This window comes from Euprymna scolopes, chromosome 26 (genome assembly GCF_053919585.1).
Source record: "Euprymna scolopes isolate OS-2025 chromosome 26, ASM5391958v1, whole genome shotgun sequence".
Lineage (NCBI taxonomy): Eukaryota > Metazoa > Mollusca > Cephalopoda > Sepiida > Sepiolidae > Euprymna > Euprymna scolopes.
Genome location: NC_136507.1, coordinates 97,982,483 through 98,002,783, shown reverse-complemented (window position 1 = coordinate 98,002,783; position 20,301 = coordinate 97,982,483). Strand labels below are relative to the sequence as shown.

The 20,301-nt window shown below is 32.7% G+C and overlaps 1 protein-coding gene across 13 annotated transcripts in view; it reads right to left on the bottom strand.

Moving 5' to 3' along the window:
* The window catches only part of LOC145248297 (kalirin-like), an 858,283-nt gene that overhangs the window by 165,390 nt on the left and 672,592 nt on the right, over positions 1-20,301 (bottom strand). For all 13 annotated transcript variants that reach the window (XM_080110176.1, XM_080110182.1, XM_080110183.1 and 10 more), the window contains one exon: positions 1,630-1,675. In XM_080110176.1, coding sequence (XP_079966302.1) covers positions 1,630-1,675 — 46 coding nt within the window. The remainder of the gene's footprint in view (positions 1-1,629; positions 1,676-20,301) is intronic.

The window sequence follows — 20,301 nt, the reverse complement described above, 5'->3', positions numbered from 1 at the left end:
GAGAATTGACATAATATTAATATCAAAACATGCAATAAAACAACGAATGTCAACGATTGGGAGGAGAGCCAGCTGGTAGTTTTTGTTCTTTCTATCTTTTAAAGTTTTTATCAAAGTTTTTTTTTTTCTTTTTTTTTTTTTTTTTGAGCAAATTTCAATGTAGATTCACCAGGACTATTTATATAATCATTTTCATATATATATATATACACACACACTCATGTCCATGTATGCTTTTTTGTTAAATATTATTAGAGGAAATGAATAACAAAACTGAATTACAGATGATTGTAATCCACTGCTTTGCTAATTAACTCCATCCAATTTTTTTTTAGGAAACATCATTTGATATATTGTTGTATATAATTTTTCTTTTCTCATCGAGGAGTATAAATTTTCAGAGATCCTATCTTCTTTATCAATCAAATATGTTATTCATTCCATAAACTAAGAATTGTTGAATTGGAAACCATTATATCCAAATTTTTTTTGTAAACATTTCTATATTCAGACATTTTTTGTTATGCCTAGTCTCTGCATTTTAAAAATTTAAAGCAATTAAGGAATGGTAATTCTTACAAAAAATACAAGTTATTCCTTCATAGCTGACTTTTCACTTTAGGTGTTTATTTAAGAATGTCTCCATATTAGCAAACTGCTGAACAAAATTATGTATATTCTTTTTCTTTTTTTTTTTTTAAATAAATTGTAAAGAATCAAAATTTAAATTTGTCAGCTTTAATGCTATTTAAGTATAACTTTTAAAATCTGGTTGACAACATTTTATATGTAAGATATGTTATTTATTTCCTTTAATAATATATACATACAATGCATACACACATATGTAATTTTTTTTTCTGAAACATGTTGACGTGGGCTGAATTATTCAGTAATGCGTACACTCGTTTGTCCCTTTTTTTTTTTTTTTAAATCTTTGTACAGCATTAAACATTCTCAAAGTTTCCATGTTTCATTTTTTTTTTTTAATTTTAGATTTTTTTATTCTGACTCCATCAGCAGATAGGCAGTGACTAAAACAAAAAAAAAACTTGAGTATGCAAATATTTCAGCACAAGTTGTGACAGCAAGTCAAAGCGTATAACTGGCGCCACTTAGTTGGCTACAAGAATTAAAGCCTCACTAAAAAAAAAAAAAAAAAAAAAAAAAAAAAATCATGGTTCTTTGAGGCTCGCACTGATGAACCAAATCAGAAAGACAGAGTTGAAACAGTCTGTTTATTCTATTTTTTTTTTCTGTAATCATTTCATAATTTATCTATCTATCTATATATATATATGTATATATATATATTGAGAAATCGGGTACATTGGAGGAAATTATTGAGGGGGTGGGGGACTGTAGAAAACAGTTGTTAACTCAGTCTTTTCTTTTTTCTTTCTTTTTTGAAATTTTTCACAATATTTCAAATTTTCTTTTTTTTTTTTTGGTTGTTGTTTAAATAGACAATAAAGAAAGAAGAAGAAAAAATACAGCAGCATGACCAATAATCCTAGAATTATGGGCCTAAGTAGATATAGGGCCTGTAATCCAAGAATTAGCTAGAGTCTCGTGTGGCATGGCTACTGCATGTACTGTTTTACACATCCGGAAAGGCAAGGTACTTACAACTCTTTCGTCCTTTCTTTTTGATAGGAAATGGGTGACTGGAGAGCTACAAATAGAAAAAGAAAAAAAAATACAAGAATTAAATCAAAGAACTGGACATTTTAATACTAAGTTTTTTAATACTTACTGTTAAATATAAAATTTTAGCAATATCCAAAAACTGTACATTTTTTTTTTTTTTTTTTTTTTCAGTTTTACAAAAGATTTGAAAAATATTTGTCTTTTCTTCCTGCATCTTATTTCAATATGACCACTGCCATCACAAACCAATACGTGCCTAATAAAATCAGTTAATGTTTTCCCCATTTTTGTTTTCAGGATTTTACAGTTCTGGTATCATTTTATCTTTGGTTGACAGAGACAAACTTTCATTGTCATTAGCAAACAGCAAAATCCCACCCTTTCATTGCAGAGATCCTTAGATGCTGGAAATCCTGCAACTTTCCTTCTCTCGGACTGCTAGATTTCGGAATTCCTTCTCCATTTCCTTCTCCCTGACTGTATTAACTTGCTGAAGTTTAAATGTAATCTGAGCAGATATCTCACTGCTCAACTCCCCACATTTCCTTGTTAGGCACGATCTCAAATAGTAGTCCCTAATGTTCCATGTGGGAATATGCCTTGTTTGGGGTGAAAAAGTATTTAAAAAAAACAAAACAAAAAAAAAACATCTTCATGTGAGCCTTCCTTTAATAATGCCAACAAAAGGGTCAAGTTGAACACTGCTGATTAATCAATGCTACAAAATGGTTTTCAAAGCCAAGGTCAGCATACAATACCTTTACTCACATATGCAACAAAGTTTTTGGTATGATAAGTATTCTAAACATAGTCACAATGCAAACCAAATCCTTTGATACCTGGGGACGCTGACTGCAGGATTTGGTTAACTTATAGTGCCTCCTATAAACTTTTTAATTAATGAGTCATATATATATATATATATATATATATATATATATATATATATATATATATATATATAAGCGAAAATGTGTGTTAGTGTGTGTGTGTGTGTGCATTTTTGTGTATGTCCACAAAAGGCTTTTTTCCGGGGGGGGGGGGCAGTTGGATACCCCTTCTTAAAACTTTTTATATGCTGTATAAATCATAATATCTACGACTTAAGAACAGGGGTTCAGTCTATCTTTAATTTGCCCAACTTTTATGCGCTATTTTCAAGATATTTTTCTATCGCCGTGTCTTCGTTATGCGTTTCAGTATAAAAAAAGCGAATGATGGGGCGGGGGAAACAGAAACTGGCTTGCAGCATAAATCACGTCACGGTCAAACATCACACGACTTAACTTTCTCGCACCTGTGAATTTCACTTTATAAACATTAAATTAAGACCGTTTTCACTTCCTCTCCCCTCGTGGCCGAGATGGTTAGGTGTCTGGTTTTTTTTTTCCTTTCGTTTCCACCTTCGCGTCAAGGCTTCGGATTCGAGCCTACCTTCCTACTAAAACTTAGTTTTTTTTCTTTTACCCCTCCAAACACCCGCCCAACATGTTTTTGAAAACAGGGTTGCTTTTATCTGCCCCACCCCCAACCCACATCTCCAAACACCTGGGCAACGCCGGGTACCCCCTGCTAGTCTATATAATATAAATCTTACCTGTCTGTTTAAATGTATGTATGTTTGTATGTCTGCTTAAAACTTTTGACAGAGGCGATGGATTTTCACGAGATTGGTATTGTTTTAAAGCTCAACCCTTCGGATGGCAAATATCGAAAAATTGGCTAAAAACATCAATTCTGTCACTCTCAACTGGGCATTTTTCTACAAGGAGGGTTTGATTTTTTTGTCAATATTTTCAAAAGTCATTCCCTTTTTTTGACTGACTAGCCTTAATTTATATTAATTATTATTTAAATATTGGTAAAAAGAAAACAAGAAAGAAAAAACTATATAACTTAGCTTAAATGACCTCCACCTCCCTCAAGTGATTCCAGTCTCAAGGCAGGAGAGGGAAGTGGTACCATCAACTTTCTCAGAAACCTTGAACTAAATTGAGCTTCACCAGATAAAGACGTAATACATAAAGAGATTCCAAGAGAAAATAGATTCTGCTTCAAATGCCTTTTCTGTGGCATGCAAAGAAAGCCTACCAATCGACATAGTCAGGTATTGTTGTAGTAGTCTAGGTTAGAGGAAATTATACTTTGGCCAAAAATCGTAGCAAAAAGTTATGATTTTATTTATGAAACAATAAGTCTTTGGTGTTATTTTTTTTGACAATAGTTGCCGCCTAAAAGTAAAGCAAGAACTATCAGGTTGGAACATATTGCTCTGGTCTATTTCGAAACGTCTTATTCAGCAATGTGCTTCTTTTTTTTTTATGGTGATTGCTCTAACAAAAAAAAAAAAAAAAAAAAAAAAAAAAACTACTTCAAGATCAAACAGTCAACAAACCGAAGCCAAAAAATACTAATTGGAAAAAAAAAAAAACAACAAATAAAATAAAAAAAAAATTTAAAAAAAAAACAGAATTATTTAATCTTAATAAAATTTTCAGTATTTATTAATTAACAAATGAATGTTAATCTAAGTGTTAACTGGTCAGCTTGTATTTAAAGCTCTTAAGGCATTTTAAATTCTGATTATTGACAACCATTTTCTACTAAGAGCCGAGTTAAAAAGCTGAGTTTAAAAAAAAAAATGTGTTTTTTTAGGGGATAAAACATATTTCATCCTTAAAATGGAGTGGGAGAGAGATTAAAGTAATTCAAGCAACTAAAAAATTAATCTCTAAGGTTATTTTATTTTTATTAAATACTAGCAGGCTGCCCAGCATTGCTCAGTCGTAAAATATGCATAAATATTTTAATTAATGCAGAATTCTTATTATAAACAGAAATACCATAAGTATTAAGCGTAATGTTAAATTCCTTTAAATAAAAAAAAAAAAAAAAATTAAAAACAAACAAACAAAAACCAAAGAAACCGAGACATGTGCATGCGAGCATTATGTTTTTTTCTAAAGTTTACTTTTTTGTAAGTAAAAAGAAAATACTCTAGCCGAAATCGAAACGAAAAGCTAAAGACAGTGAATCAAGTACAATAACCATTAGGCTAGTTTGACACAATCTTGAAAAAGTGTTTTCAAACCTACTTATTCTTCACATAAGTAATGTCAGGTGAACGAACCACACATGCGAATTCGTAAAACAGTTGACAAACATCCGACAATGGCCACGTACCAATTTTTCAATTTTGACCTCTTAGCAACCCTTTTTCCTGGATAAAAACTGTTTAAAATTTTTTAAACATGTCTAAATACCCTGTATACCAAAATTTAAGCCTGTAGACAAAAAATTCATTGAGTATATAGATTGAGAAGTGTCCTCACACACATTCTCACTTTTATAGTTATATAGATTAAAGAATATTAAAAAAAAAGTTGTCTCCCTTCCTATTAACATTTTATTTCTTTTTCTGTAAATGTTTAAAAAATTTGAAAACAAATAAAAATTCAAAACTAAAAGTTGCATGGTTACAGTTTGTTTATTATTAAATTAATTTTTTATCAAATTCAATATCTCTGACCAAGAATAGGCAGTAAATTAATAAAAATCATCTGACCATACCTATTATTTACAGAAAAACAATGTAATTGTGCTTATTCAAAACAGAGTTGGCTATAAAAAAAAAAAAAAAAAAAAAACGAGTCCAGTTTTGTATACAAGTGCATATTTACTAAGATAAACGACTTGCTGCTTTGAAAGTGGCCCGCACTAAACAGTGTAACTGAATGAAAATTTTTTCATAGCAATATCATCTACTGGATCTGTGTTTATTATGAAGTTTAATTAATTTCTGTTACGTTTATTTAATTTCATTTATTATATGTGAAAAATACATGTTTTTGAACAATACTAAACATTCATTCATTTTCTTTTCCATTTTTTTATTTTGATTTTATTTATAAAAAGTTTCTCTAAATAAACATATTTCAATGAAGATCATCAATTTTCAGATATATGTTGACCTCCATTTTCATCAGGGTCTTCAGTATACTTTAGTGTAGGCTACTTTCAAAGCAGGAAATCGTTTGTCTGGGTAAATATGTACTCATACTCAGTTTTGAAATCAGCATTCAACTTTTATTCTAAATTAAGTGAGAAATCGAATTCAACAGAAATCATGTTAAAAAAATTGTTCCTCTGTACCTTTCCGAAAGTCACAAAATAATGATAGAAAAACAAAACATAAAAATCTTGCTATAAAAGATTCTACAACTTCGTATGTACACTTATAAAAAGAAAAATAAATAAAATTTGTAAAAATAGAAGGGCTCTTGTCAAGAACTCAACCTTACTAAAAAAAAAAAAAAAATACAGAAAAAGTTTTATGATGTACGTACCTGTCACAGAACAAAAATGTCATATTCCAAAAAATCACAAATTGATCAAGTAGTTTTGTTTATATATAGAAATTTTTTTTTTTTTTTTTTTAATTTTTAGCAATTTTAATAGTAAGTCATATGTATTACAAGGCAGATTTTGATCTCAGTAGTTCGAATTGAGTTGTCTGCCTTTATTTAAAACAACATGGTAGACCAAAACAAACTCTTGATCATCTATAAAATTTGATTTTTTTTAGTTAAAAAGAAAATTACTTGGTTAATTTAGATGATTTTTTTGGCATACAACACTTGTAAACAAAAAAATAAATTTGGGAAGTGTGTGTGGATCGTTTTTATAGTTCAATCAGAAATAAAAGCAACCGGTGTCAACCCAAATGTGTTATTCTGAGGTACCTCAAGTCCTGTATCTGAAAACATATGTAACATACAAATATCTGTGTGTGATCTTGTCAAGTTAATCAAAAAACTTGATTCCAGTAAAGCAACTGGTCCTCATGGCATTCCAAATTATAGTGCTGAAAATGCTTCAACCAGAACTAACAAAGCTGTTTAAGCATTGTCTTAAGGAGAATTGCTTCCCAACATCCTGGAAAACCTTATTAGTATGCCCCGTATTTAAGAATTCAGGTGATTGGTCATCTGTCTTTCAGTAAAGACCAATAAGTCTCCTGTGCATCATGAGTAAGTTGCTGGAGTCTGTGTTAAATAGAGTAGTAGTCAACCACCTCAGCAAAAATAACCTCCTTAACGAAATACAATATGGTTTTTATTCTGCTATATCTACAGCAGATGTGCTAACAGTTATGTCTCATAGGATTAACTAATCTCTCAACAGAGGCTTCCTTTTTAGGGAAATTGCTCATGACATATCAAAAGCCTTTGGTGGGGTATGACTCCACGATCTCCAGCTAAGGTATAGCTGGAAATGTCTTTTCAATTATTAAATCATTTCTCTCTGATAGATTCATAAGAGTAGTGGTTGAGGGGCAGAAATCAGAAACTCACAGGATTAATGCTGGAGTGCCTCAGGGGTTCATCCTGAGCCAAACTCTCTTCCTAATCTACATCAATGATCTCCCAAATCACACCCTAAGATCATTTGTAGACATTTATGCTGATGACACTATCTATGACAACACTTGGGCTATAAATGACAAAGTTCCCTCTGATTCTCTTTCCTCTGATCTTCAGCATGTGGAACAATGGGAAAACCAAGCTTCTTTTTCTTCTTTCCATCATCAACGCTCTGATCCCAGTTTGGCATTAATCGAAATGAATGGCTCTTATCTTGGAGAGGCTTCAGGTTTTGACAAGCTTCTAGGTCTGACCGTTACCTGATCTGAAATGGAACACGTATATCAAATCCATTGCCAAGGCCGCTGGAAAAATGGTAGATATCTCACTGCTAATGCAATTCTCTACCTGCATGAGCACCAAGTACATTCAAGGATAGAGTACTGTTACCACATCTGGGCAGGAGCTGCTGGAAAGAGCTTATCCAGCCTTGACAGAGTTCAAGATAGACTTTGTAGCCTAGTGGGAGATACTCTGCAAAGCCTTTTTCACAGAAAAGACATTGCGAGCCAGCCTCTGCTTCATCGTTATTTTCATGTTAAGTGCTCGTCTGAGCTCCAATCTATGGCCCCCTTTGCCAAACTTTCATGAAAAACACATGTCTAAACCAATATCAATAATTTCCTCTATTAAACCTAAACAATTCCATGAACAAAGCTTCTTTTTTAGAACTGTACGCCTGTGGAACTCTTCCGTTTGCCTGCTTTCCAGCTGACTATAATACGGTCGTCTTCAAGTCCAACGTAAACAAGTTCTTGATGAGCCATCCCCTTAAGTAATCCAATTTATTAAATTTCCACTATTAATGATTACTACGATATTGTCCCATTTAATATGGCACACTGATTAACCCTTATTCTTGAGTGGCCTCCGGGCCTTGATAAGTGATGACTCCTTTATAAAAAAAAAAGAAAAAAAAAAGTCTAACTGATTCATAAAAATAAAAGTTATTAAATGTTGCATATATAAAATGGTACAATAGAAACATACAATTGGAGTGTTTGGATTACTGTTCACCTTTTGGTTGGTATTTTCACGTTTTAGTCAATGTAACCTTTGACCTTCTTTAAACTTAAGAACCTATATAGAGTTTTGAAGAACTGAACCCCCTTATTTAATCCATGGGGATAGACTGTTCTTAATCTGTCAGCCATAAATTAAATAAAGGGTTCAGTGTGAAACAAAAATTCAAGTTTGAAAATATGTACTGTAAGAAGTTTGGAAGTTATAATTGGACAAAATGTTGTGAAAATAACAACCTCAATACGAACCATAGTGTGAATAATTAAAATAGCAAAAATTATTATTTCCTATCTAAAAAAAAAAAAAAAAAAAAAAATTGATTATTCTAAACTCAAAATTCCCTATTATTAGAAAAGTATTATTAAAACATAATAGAATGATTTTTTAATTTAATACTTTATATATAAAGATTTTGAATGCAAAATGCAATAAATCCAATTTGTTTAAATTGATTAAATGTTTAACTAATTATTAAACAATAAAAGTATGACTATATCAAATGTAGACTTTGAATAAAAACTTGTAATCAATGAAAAATTATTCTGGTATCAGTGTGTAAAACAGGATGTGTGGAAGAATGTTTAAATACAAGTAATTATTCTGGTATCAGTATGTATGTTCCAAAAGTCTTGGACACATTTAAAGTCCTCATATCTGCTTAACTATGAATGGTAGTAAGATGAACGTGGCGCCATTTTAAAGCTAAAAGCATGAAGTTTTTTTGGTTTTTTTTTTGTAAAGCTATTGATTTTTCATTTCTTTTCAGACCCAGTAATGGCGTTCATTCAACAAGAAAAGGCATTTTGTGTGCTTGAATTTGCACCTTACGATTTTTTTTGTGGAGGTTTGTAAAAGGACTGGTCTATGCGCCTCCCATTCCAAGAGACATGGGTGAGCTGAAGGCTCAGATAACAGAAATTGTTGCAACCATTGACAATGTAATATTGGGATGTGTTTGGCTTGATGTGTCGTGCATGCTCAGATTGAACATTTTTGAACATCCCATGAAAAACTTGAAATAACAAGCTTTCTGAATATACCAGATGTGTTTTTATATTCTTAATACATCAATGATCTACCAAAACACATACTTAAATCATTCGTTGACATCTATCCTGATGACACGACCACTTATGGCAACACATCAAAAGGTCATAAATGACAAAGTTCTTTCTGATTCTCTCTCCTGAGCACGTGGTACTGTGGGGGAAGAGGTGGCTGGTTACTTTAAATGCATCTAAAACCAAGTTCTTATCTTATCATCAATGCTCTGATCCCTATCTGGCATCAATTGAAATGGATGGCTCTCGTCTAGGGGAGGCTGCATGTTTTGATAAGCTTCTGGGATTGACCTTTACTTCTGACCTGAAATTGAATATGGACATCGTCTGTTGCCAAGGTCGCTGGTAAAATGGTAGGATCCTTCTACCACTCCAGAAGATATTTCACTGCTGATGCAATTGTCTATATAAAAGCCAAGTATGTCCAAGGATGGAGTACTGCTGCCACATCTGGACAGGAGCTGCTAAAAACAGCCTATCCTGCCTTGATAGAGTACAAAATAGACTTTGTGGCTTAGTGGGGGATGCTCTTTTCTCTTCTCTGCAACCTCTCTCCTACAGAAGAGACGTTGCAAGCCTGTCTTTAATTTATCGTTATTTCCATGGCAAATGCTCGTCTGAGCTCCAATCTCTGGTCTCCCCTTGCCAATCTTTCATGAAAAACACCCGTCTAGCTGAAACCACTGTCAATAATTTTCCCCATTCTTTATCTGTGCCTAAATCAAAATGAAGATTCCATGAACAAAGCTACTTTCTTAGAAGTGCATGCCTGTGAAACTCTCTTCCGTTTGCTTGTTTCCCACCTGACTACAACTTGGATGTCTTCAAGTCCAACATAAACAAATTCCTGATAAACCGCCCCTTTAAGTAAGACACTTTATCAAATCTCCATTACTAATGATTACTACGATATTATCCTATTGATTAATGTACACGCAATAACCCTTATCCCCGAGTGGCTTCCAGGCCTTGAGAAGTGGTGACTACCATGTAAAAAAAAAAAAAAAAAAATTAGTTGGGCAGTTGTGTACAAATCCCAAGAGCGACAGGAGCTTTCTATCATGTTTGAAAGTGACACAATGTTCAATGAGTGAGATCAGAGATGCGCGGCTGTGCAACTCATGCTCTCTACGAATCTAAGTTATGACCATTGCTAGCACCCTCAAAATGCATCACTGGATTGCCAAGAATATCAGGGACGTGCTAAGGTGATGAAAACAAAGTTACGGTCTTTGGTGTGGTTTCAAGTGAGGGCCACAGCATGCCACCTCACATCTTCAAAGTCGGCTTGAGAGTCAACACCAAAGTGTATCTGGATGTGCTGAAGAGTGTGGTGATCTCCTGGTACAATCAGGTAGCTGCTGGCAGACCCTGGATATGGCACCAGGACTCGGTGCCAGCCTACAAGTCCAAAGCGCCCCAGGCTTGGCTTCAGAAAGAGTGCTATGACTTTGCACCCTTCTCTCACTGGTTCCCCATCTCCCTTGACCTGAACCTACTGAACTATTTCATTTGGTCATACGTCGAGAACATCACCAACACGACCTCCTAGAACACCAAAACCAGCCTGATCGCTGTCATCTGCCGAGTATTCGCCAAGCTTCCACTGGCGCTTGTGGAAAAGTCACGCTCCCAGTTCCGGACCTGTATTGAGGTGATGATTGAGGCTGAAGGTGACTACATTGAATAAATGCCAGCTCTACTACATAATCAAGTTACCTGAAGTGATTTTTTTTCAATCAAAGTTTTAAAATAAAGTTGTAGTGTCGTTTTCTTTAGGGCGACAACTTTATCGTTCCACCTGTAGTTCAAGATATTCAAAGTAAAAATGTGCTCAAGACTCTTGGAACACTCTGTAGAATACTTTTTGGAGTGATATCTAATTTCAAAAATGATGTTTATTGCTCGTTTCGCATTAAAGCTCTTCATACAACAGATGAGAGAAAGAGAGAGAAATTTATCTTTCAGATTATCTGTTCGTGTTCTTCTACATCGACTGACATTTTAGTTTAGCAAAAATAGATGAACAAACTGAGTACATTTCACGTCGGCGGAGGTCATTCCCCAGGAAACAAAAAAGTACATCACAAAAAATTATTGCATGTGTTTGGTCATCTTAACGTGCAGTGGTTATAAAATGCATGCTACTACATTTCAGGTGTGTTTGTTCATTTCCTAACCTTCACTGCGGCTGAAAATATTCATTACTTAAAAAAAACTTAGTTTATCAGTTCATGTCCAAGACTAAAATGGTAATCAGTCGGTATAACAACTCCAACAAATCAAGAAATAATATATATATATATATATATATATATATATATATATATATATACACACACACAGATATTTTTTGGTATTTATTCAGATTAGCATTTATGGCGATAAACAAAAAAAGAACTTTTATCGTGCACCTACTCGTCTCAGAATGCAGATGGCATATTCCAAAAATCACAAAAATTGATCAAGTAAATTTTTTTTTTTTTATGGAAAACATTTTTTGTTTTTTTTCCGATAAGTGAAGGCCGAAGCCATTTTAATATTCTTCAAATTTTGTTTTTAATTTATATAAAATGATCCTTCTAAAAAATATTTTCATAATTTGAAAAAAAAATTTTCTAAAAAAATAAAAATAAATATAAAAAAATACATGTTAATAAATTATTGTTTCGTTTTAAATCTTACGCTTCTATTGTCTTTCTGACATTATCCAAAAAAAATTTGAAATGAAAATCAGTTGTTTGCCCTTGATTTTACCATCACCACTACTTTTTTCATCTCATGGATACAGTGTGAAATATGACTTTTTTTAATACAACAATATTTGATCAAATTATGTGATTTTTGGAATATTTCATTTTCATTCCATGACTGGTACATATAGACTTTTCTGTATTTTCTTTACTTTTAATTGCCACCATAAGTGCCAATCTGAATAAGCACCTATTTTTCTTATAAATCACCGCTTTACAAGAAAAAGACAGTCATTTTTCTTTTTTTTTTTTTTTTTTTTTTTTTTTGCTAATTTCCAAATGTTAGATTTTATTTGTGATACTTGCATGGTATGTAGGTTCATTAATTATAATTGTACCCGCTGGGCAGCTCATCAGCGCAAAAAAAAAGCATAAACCAATTTTCAAAACATACACATGCACGTACACACACATGTATTATAGACATTGGTAGCTACGAGAATGGGATTTTTAGCTAGGTCAGAGTTTTGAGTTTAAGTTATACTTTTATACAGTGCTCGATGCCTTTGCAGACGGAGCTCAATATTATATTAAGTTATCTTATCCTGTTAACATTGTTCCATCCTCATGATTTCCCAAAGTCGGAATGATAACATTGTAAACCAAATTCCAAATTCAGAGATTAGACCGTCTGAAGATTGTTGGTGAACATGTGAAACCACGGTAACAAAATAAAAACTTATTTTTTTATATCATCATCATCATCAGTTTAACATGCGGGCATGTGTTGGACAACATCTACGTTCAAGTAATAAATATGGAAATAAAGAACAAGCAAAAGACAGACTGATAGAAACAGAAAGAGCTCAACAGAGTCATGGTTGGAATTGATATTTTATCGACAACTGGTTTTATAAAAAATTGTTTTTCTTTGTCTGGCTTTTGCTCAGTCCTTATTTCTATATATATTTTTTTTAAATTATACATTCCATTGAATTATCATTCTCTAAATAAAAACCTCACACACACGTGCGTGCGTTGTCTATTAGAGTCACTTTTTAATAAAATTATTTTAATAAAAAAAAAAGGGGCAGAGGGGGATATGGGATATAATTCTAACTGGTTTACTCTGTGAATAAACACACAAACAACAGTGAAAGGCAGTGAAGAAGAAGAAGACAAAAACGAAACAGAAACACACGAAACAAATGTCATGCAAATTTCTCCATTTCTGTTTTTATAGATCCCCATTACCAAGTAAACAGCAATCATTTTTTTTGTCTTATTTGAACTATTATTCTTATCGCTGTTGTCTTTTCCACAACGTTTCGACCGATGTAACCTCCGACCATCTTCAGGGGGATTCACATTGGATGTTATTGGTGAATGGTGAAAAATAGCGCCAAGTCTATTTCTTTTTTTTTTTCTTTTTTTTTTTTTTTAAATAAATCCGGATCCATTCTGTATTTTTGATACGATGTTTGTATAATTTTTGAGATGAGGCTTAATCACTTTAGAATGAAAGTAAATTTCTAAATTAGATTCACTTAAAATATATTTCATAAGCTGGAAAAACAATTTCTTAAAAAATAAATCCAATTTTATCTCTATTTTCTACAATACTGAAAACAGGAGGAGGAGGAGGAGGAGGGTTATAATAATAACAAACATAATTATATATAATCAAAATACATCTGAAGGATGCATCAGTGCATACCATCACTGATGTCATACAGCAGGTCTATGATGGTTTTGGGGTCTTTCATATATCATCTATGTGCTGTGAATGTAGTAATATTAATAGTACATTGATATATAATTACAATGAAATATGCTGAACGAGAAACAGGTGCTTGGAAGGATTCAGCTCTGTTGCTATGCACCTCCTATCTCAGCAGGCTTTAAACCTGTGTGTTGCTCACTTCATAATTTCTGCGAAAGACCAATCTGGAGCACTACCTTATCTTGTCCAGTTACCTGTCTTAATAGGCATTCTCTCTTACATTATACACACACACACACATTTTCAATTGTTATTCTTTCATTGTTTAAGGCCTCAATTTAAACAAATTCAACTTACACTCCCACCACCACCATTTTTTCTCTATTACGCAAGTAATACCTGTAACAGCGCTTTATCTGCTACATGGTTGCAGGAATTATTTATTGAATTTTCTTTCTCCTACACTAGTTGACCTATCAAGCTTGATGGTAGAGTCTACCCTACTATCTCATTCTGTATGTGGGGAGGAGGTGAATTCATACCTTTCCCAAAAGCATTAATGAAAGTGATTGAAATAATTAGAACTCAAAACATTGTATGCTTAGTCATGTCCACATTAATACTACTATCATAATATGCACGCACACACACACACACACACACACACACACACACACATAGATATGAGGTTGTCTTTTTTTTTTTTTTTTTATAAAGGCGACAATCTTTAAATTAAAATAAATAAGAAACAAGCTGTGCATGCGTGGTCCTCTGATGCTGCATGTGAGATGACACCACAAAAAATAGTGAAGAAATAATGAATGTGAGAAGTGTGAAGGGCTAACATTGCCTTCTCATTTTCGCCAAGTTTCAGAAAAATCTAATGGATGAAGCAAAAGTTATGGGGTAAAAAGTGTTATTTTTTGCAATTTGGGGGCATTTATGACCCCCTTTTCAGCTCCTGGGAACGCCAAATTCTAGTGAAAATGGACAAACGATGCAGTTTCACACCTTATGACATGTATATTTGAATTCAGCACCATGGAAAACCACTATGTAGACATACATATCAAGTTCTTGAGCAATATGAAAAAAGAGCTCCAAAAAGGCATGTTTTTTAGCCCTAAAAGTCCCTGGGGATGCGAACCAGAATTTTGCCATGGTCACCCATATTGAATTTATATTAAGAACAATGGACTTCACATTTTGGCCAAGTTTCAGAAAAATCTAATGGATGGATCAAACGCTATGGGGCAAAAACTGTCATTTTTGGCCATTTTGGAGCATTTTTGATCTCTTTTGAGCCCCTGGGGACATCAAATCTCAGTGTAAATGGATAACGGTGTGGTTTCAGGCTTTAACACATGTATATTTGATTTGATTACCGTGAAAAACCACTATATAGTCAGACATATCAAGTTTTTGTTGAGAAATATGAAAAAAAGAGCCACAAAAAGGGGCATTTTTAGCACTGAAAGTCCCCGGGGATGCGAACCAGAATTTTGCCAGGGTCACCCAGGGATCCACATTTTGGCCAAGTTTCAGAAAAATCTAATGGATGGATCAAAAGTTATGGGGTAAAACGTGTCATTTTGGGGCATTTTTGACCTGTTTTGAGCCCCTGGGGATGCAACGGGAATTTTTGCAAAATAATTTTTTTTTTACTGTGCACATCTATTTAATGAAATACAATTTGTGGCAAACTTTCAGGAAAAACTAATGGACGGTTATCTGGCAATCGTCCGGACTAACGGATGCATTGATGAACGAACCCACAGACATCACTGAGAACATAGATCCCTCTCTGATAAATCGGGGGACCAAAAATATTTTTTATTATACAAATATATGTTGTTTATTACAAAGATTAATTTTTGATTTTTATAATTTAAATATAATTTTGGGGATATGGTCCCCGTGGCTTGAGCATATATGGTTGTAATCTAAAAGTCCAATTTTCACAAGAACTCTACACACTAAATTAGGCTGTATTTTGGCAATAACATGTCAGATGTCATCTCCCAAGTGGTCTATTGCATCTTGTTTCTTGGGACTTTACATATCTCCAATGAAAATAATGGGCTTACATCACATGAACAAAATGGCCAGTTGACAGTTCCATTTCATGAAATTATTCATTTATGAAATGCTTCTCTCAGTAAAATGATTGTATCGCATGGCATGTGACTGTATTCTGCTGAAATCACATGATGAATTGCCAAACCAAGCTGAACTGAAAATAATTGATAGTTGTAAAATCCACAATTAAAGAAAATAGAGTGGTCAATTTATATTTTGCCATCTATAAAAGTTATGACGTGAAATCTTTTTTTGCCTTTCTTTCTTTGCCCTTTTTTTTTTTTTTTTGGAGGCGGTGCGGATGAAATTACTTGATGAAAAGGAACTAAAAATAAAAAACTACTTCAAGATTAAAAAATAGTCAACAATTAGTGTTAGATGGATAGATTCCAATGCAGAAAACAATTCTTCCCCCTTTGTCAGAAACATCACTTACGGAATATGAGAATTAAAGGACAAAATAAAAGAATTTCATATGTCTTTGAGGTAGAGGTTGGGAGGGGAATTAAAGATAGTGTCAATCAACTAACGTTATTGAGTTGGAGGTTTCAGAAGAAGTTGAACTCATAAGTACGCTAAGAATCACAGACGGATGTTTTTTTTTTTTTTTTTTTTAATTTTCAAAGAATCATCGGATAATCGGAATATTGGAATAATTTAAAATAAAGAGTCGGTGTTGGGTATTTGGAAAATCTAGGAGTCAGAGTTTAAGAAATTTTAGGCGTTGTAAGTCGGATCTTATATCTTCTAACTTTGCAACCCTACTTTCTTTAACTGTAAATTTTTTTTTTATTACTTTTTCTGTTTGACTTTTGTGAATGGGTCTGATGATAACCATATATTTTCTAAGTTGTAGCAAAAATGTTTCTATAATAAATATAAGGTTTTATTTGTTATTAATCACTATTATGTAAATATTGCAAGTTTTACTGGATTGATCATACAAATTCATTAATACTACCGTTATTTTTTATGTTTCAATTTCATTTGAAAATTCATGTTTTTTTATTTTTACAGGGGGGGGGGGCATATCAAGGCCTAGAAGTCACTCGAGGATAAGGGTTAATGTGTGTATTGTAGTCATTTAGACACTTGCGTAATAATCATTTGTAGCAGTAATTTGGTATGATTAGATTATTTACGAGGACGGTTGAATAAAAACTTGTTTACATTGGACTTGAAGATAATGATATTGTAGTCAGCTGATCTGTGACATTTTTAAAACATTCTTTTGACATAATTAAAATTAACATGTCCTCTTTATTTCGATATTATCCTTATTATTTTGCTATCTACTTTACATATGTGTTTATGGTGTGTATGAAAACACTATGTAAATTAGATGATAAAAACAAAAAAATGCTGACTCATGCAATTGTTGTATAATAGATATTGGTAGCAATGCTTTAAAATAAAACAAAAAACACAAGGTTAAATATTTCTTTTTAAAATATCTTTACAACAGTATTAGAGAAATGTGGATGGGTTACAAGAGATAATATTTGTGTAGAATAGCAGACCACAAATGTAATGTTAATTCCTGAGTTTTGATAAATACCAAACTTGGCTGATATGGACAATGAATTTTGCTTCCTACTCCTCCTTTGCCCCCCCCCCCTAATATTTCATAAATTATAATTTATTGTCTTCTATCTTTCATTTTCACAACACTTTCTCAAAAAAAAACTTTCATAAGAAAACACTTGCCTTCTGAATGTATGCCCTCTGACAATGCCTTTGTCCACCACGTTCAAGCACCATCAGAAACTACACCTAATTGAACCCCAAGCACACTATTTTGTCCATATAACTAGCCCCTGCCTTACTGTGATTAACCTCCATGGGAAATGCTTTCTTTTTCAAAAAAAAAAAAAAAAAAAAAACTAAATTTTTTAAAAATTATAAAGAAGCCCCCCCCCAACTACCACCATCACCACAAAATTAAAAAAATAAAATAAAAATGTCTTCTGAGAAGTAAAGAAAAATTACAATTTTTGCTAAAAAATAAAACTTTTTGTTTAGTTTGCCAGGCATTCCAATATCTACATCAAGACTTGAGAATTAAAGTTGTCTACGTTAATGGGGGGGGGGGGGGGTCCCCCATTAACAAAATATTTATTTCCGGTAATGTATTCAATATCAGCAGTGCAACATAGGGGTGATGAAACAATTACAAAAATGCAAACAAACATTCTACGATTTATAAAACAATGTCATTACTGATGGAACTTATAGAATTAATGCAAGACCTTTCTTCTTTTTGGCTAAATTTATAAAATTTACTTAAATTTATAAAATTTATCTAAATTTATTTAGCCAAAAAGAAGATCAATTTTTAAGGTTTCCAAAATTAGGATTTTGATTGATTCAATTACTGTTTTCATCTTTGTATTACTTGTTTTAATCAGATTAGTGTTATTTGTGCAACATTTTGGTTGGGGTAGCCTCTGACCTTCTTCAGGCATTTTGAAAACACTGAAGATGAGAACAATAGTCCAATCAAAACAAGTAATACAAACAATCAGTCCTCATCTAAAAAATTCTCATCTTCTTGTAATGTTTCAGCCAATGTAAGCTTAGACCTTCTTCTGGTATGACTTGTCAAATAAACATGTGATGCAACATATAAAGGGGTTAACAATCAGTTCAAAGTGACGGTCTTCTGGGAGAGGGGGAGGGGGTTGTTGAATGTTCAATTCTCACCACAGGCGATACTAACTAAAAAAAAAAAAAAAAAAAATCCAAACTACTTAACACCGCTACCCAGTCTAGACTGATAGAATGAGAACAATCTACCACCATGGATTAAATAAAAAGGTTAAGTTTGGAATTTGTATAGATTCCTGAATTCGACAAGATATGCCTGGAAAAATGTTGGAATTTAAATTGGGCAAAATGTGAGAATAACAGACGGAATAATACAAATAAAACAGATCAGTGCATATTTTAATAACATAAAAATGGGAAGGTTCATTATTGGCCTAATTGATACCATGGATGATTCAAACCTCCATGGACCTATTGTGATCATTTATATACTAATACTGTTGGGAAATGTATGAACCTGCAAGTTATTCACCCCAGCTATTGGTAAAACAGCAAATGGTAATTTATAAAGATCATGGTTATGGAAGAACACAATAAAAAATCTGTTTAGGTATTGAAAGTAATCTTATATTGTGGCTTTCATTATATTTTACTAAATGAAGAATAATTTTCACAAAAAAAATCCATCAAGTATGATTTGTTTAAAATTAAGAAAAGCATGCTTAAAATGTGTACATGTTATGTAAACAGTACACACTGAAAACAATATGGCCACCAAATTTGTCTCCATGTCAAGCTTATGTAAAAACCAAACTCGGATTTTAACTCGCAATGATTCCTCATTTAATATTTATTCATAATAATTTAAATTTATATATCTATAAAAGCAAAATTGTCTGTGTGTGTACATTTCCCTACCAAACTACTCTGTCAATTTTCAGTCTACAGACTTGAGATTTGATATAAGGGGTATTGACATTTAGGAAAATCTTTTTAATCAGTTTTCAGTCAGAAATTTGGCTGTTCAACAATTTTACCTTTGAGAACTCTACCAAACTCCTCCATCAATTTTGGGTCTAAACATTTGGAATTTTAGATGTAGGTTACTTGGACATGGATCAAACTTTTAATTTGATTTGAGCCCGAAACAATAAATGTTAAGGGGTCAAAGTTTAAAAAATTTGACCTCTGCGGTCTCTACCAAATTACTCAGCCAATTTTTGGTCTAAACATTTGAAATTTTACATAAAGTGTATTCAGACATGGGGCAAGCTTTTTAATTGATTTTTGGCCAAAAATTTGGCTGCCAAGGGATTAAAGTTCAAAAGTTTGACCTTTGGGGTCTCTAGCAAATGATTAAGCTAATTTTGGGTCTGAACATTTGAAATTTTACAGAAAGGGTACTCAGACATGGGGCAAGCTTTTTAATCAGTTTTTGGGCGAAAATTTAGCTGCCAAGAAGTCAAAGTTGAAAGAGTTGACTATTGCAGACTGCAAACTCCTACACTAATTTGGAGTCTAAACACTTGAAATTTTAGATGTAGGTTACCTGGGCATGGGTCAAACTTTTTAATATATATAAAATATGCACATAAAGTTATGAACAGTACATAGGGTCCGAGCAAAGCCAGGTTGAACTGCTAGTATTTAACAAAAATAACAAAACTATTTTTAATGTCTTCCACGATGGCCATCTTTATAAATTACCCAGCAAATTATGTGATGAAGAATTCCCAATAACTATTTTTACTTTTAAATTAAACAATATACCAAGGGTTGATACGCATGGAAAAAGACTAACTAGAATAATTAGAACTTAACTGAAAAGATTTTTATTTACTTTTTTATGGAAATCACTCCAGACAACGCATGAAGTCACTTGATATAAAGAGTTTAAAAAAAATAAAAAAAAAATACTATTTCAAAGTCAAAAACGTGCTGATAATGTTAGATAGAATAGATTCTGATCCAGAAAACAGCAATTCTTTCCCCTTTGACAGAAACATCACTCACAAAATGTGAGGTCTAAAGGACAAAATAAGGGAAGCGATAGTTACACAGCTGGTCCATTTTCTACTCTCCAAAATAGCAAAAGAATTACA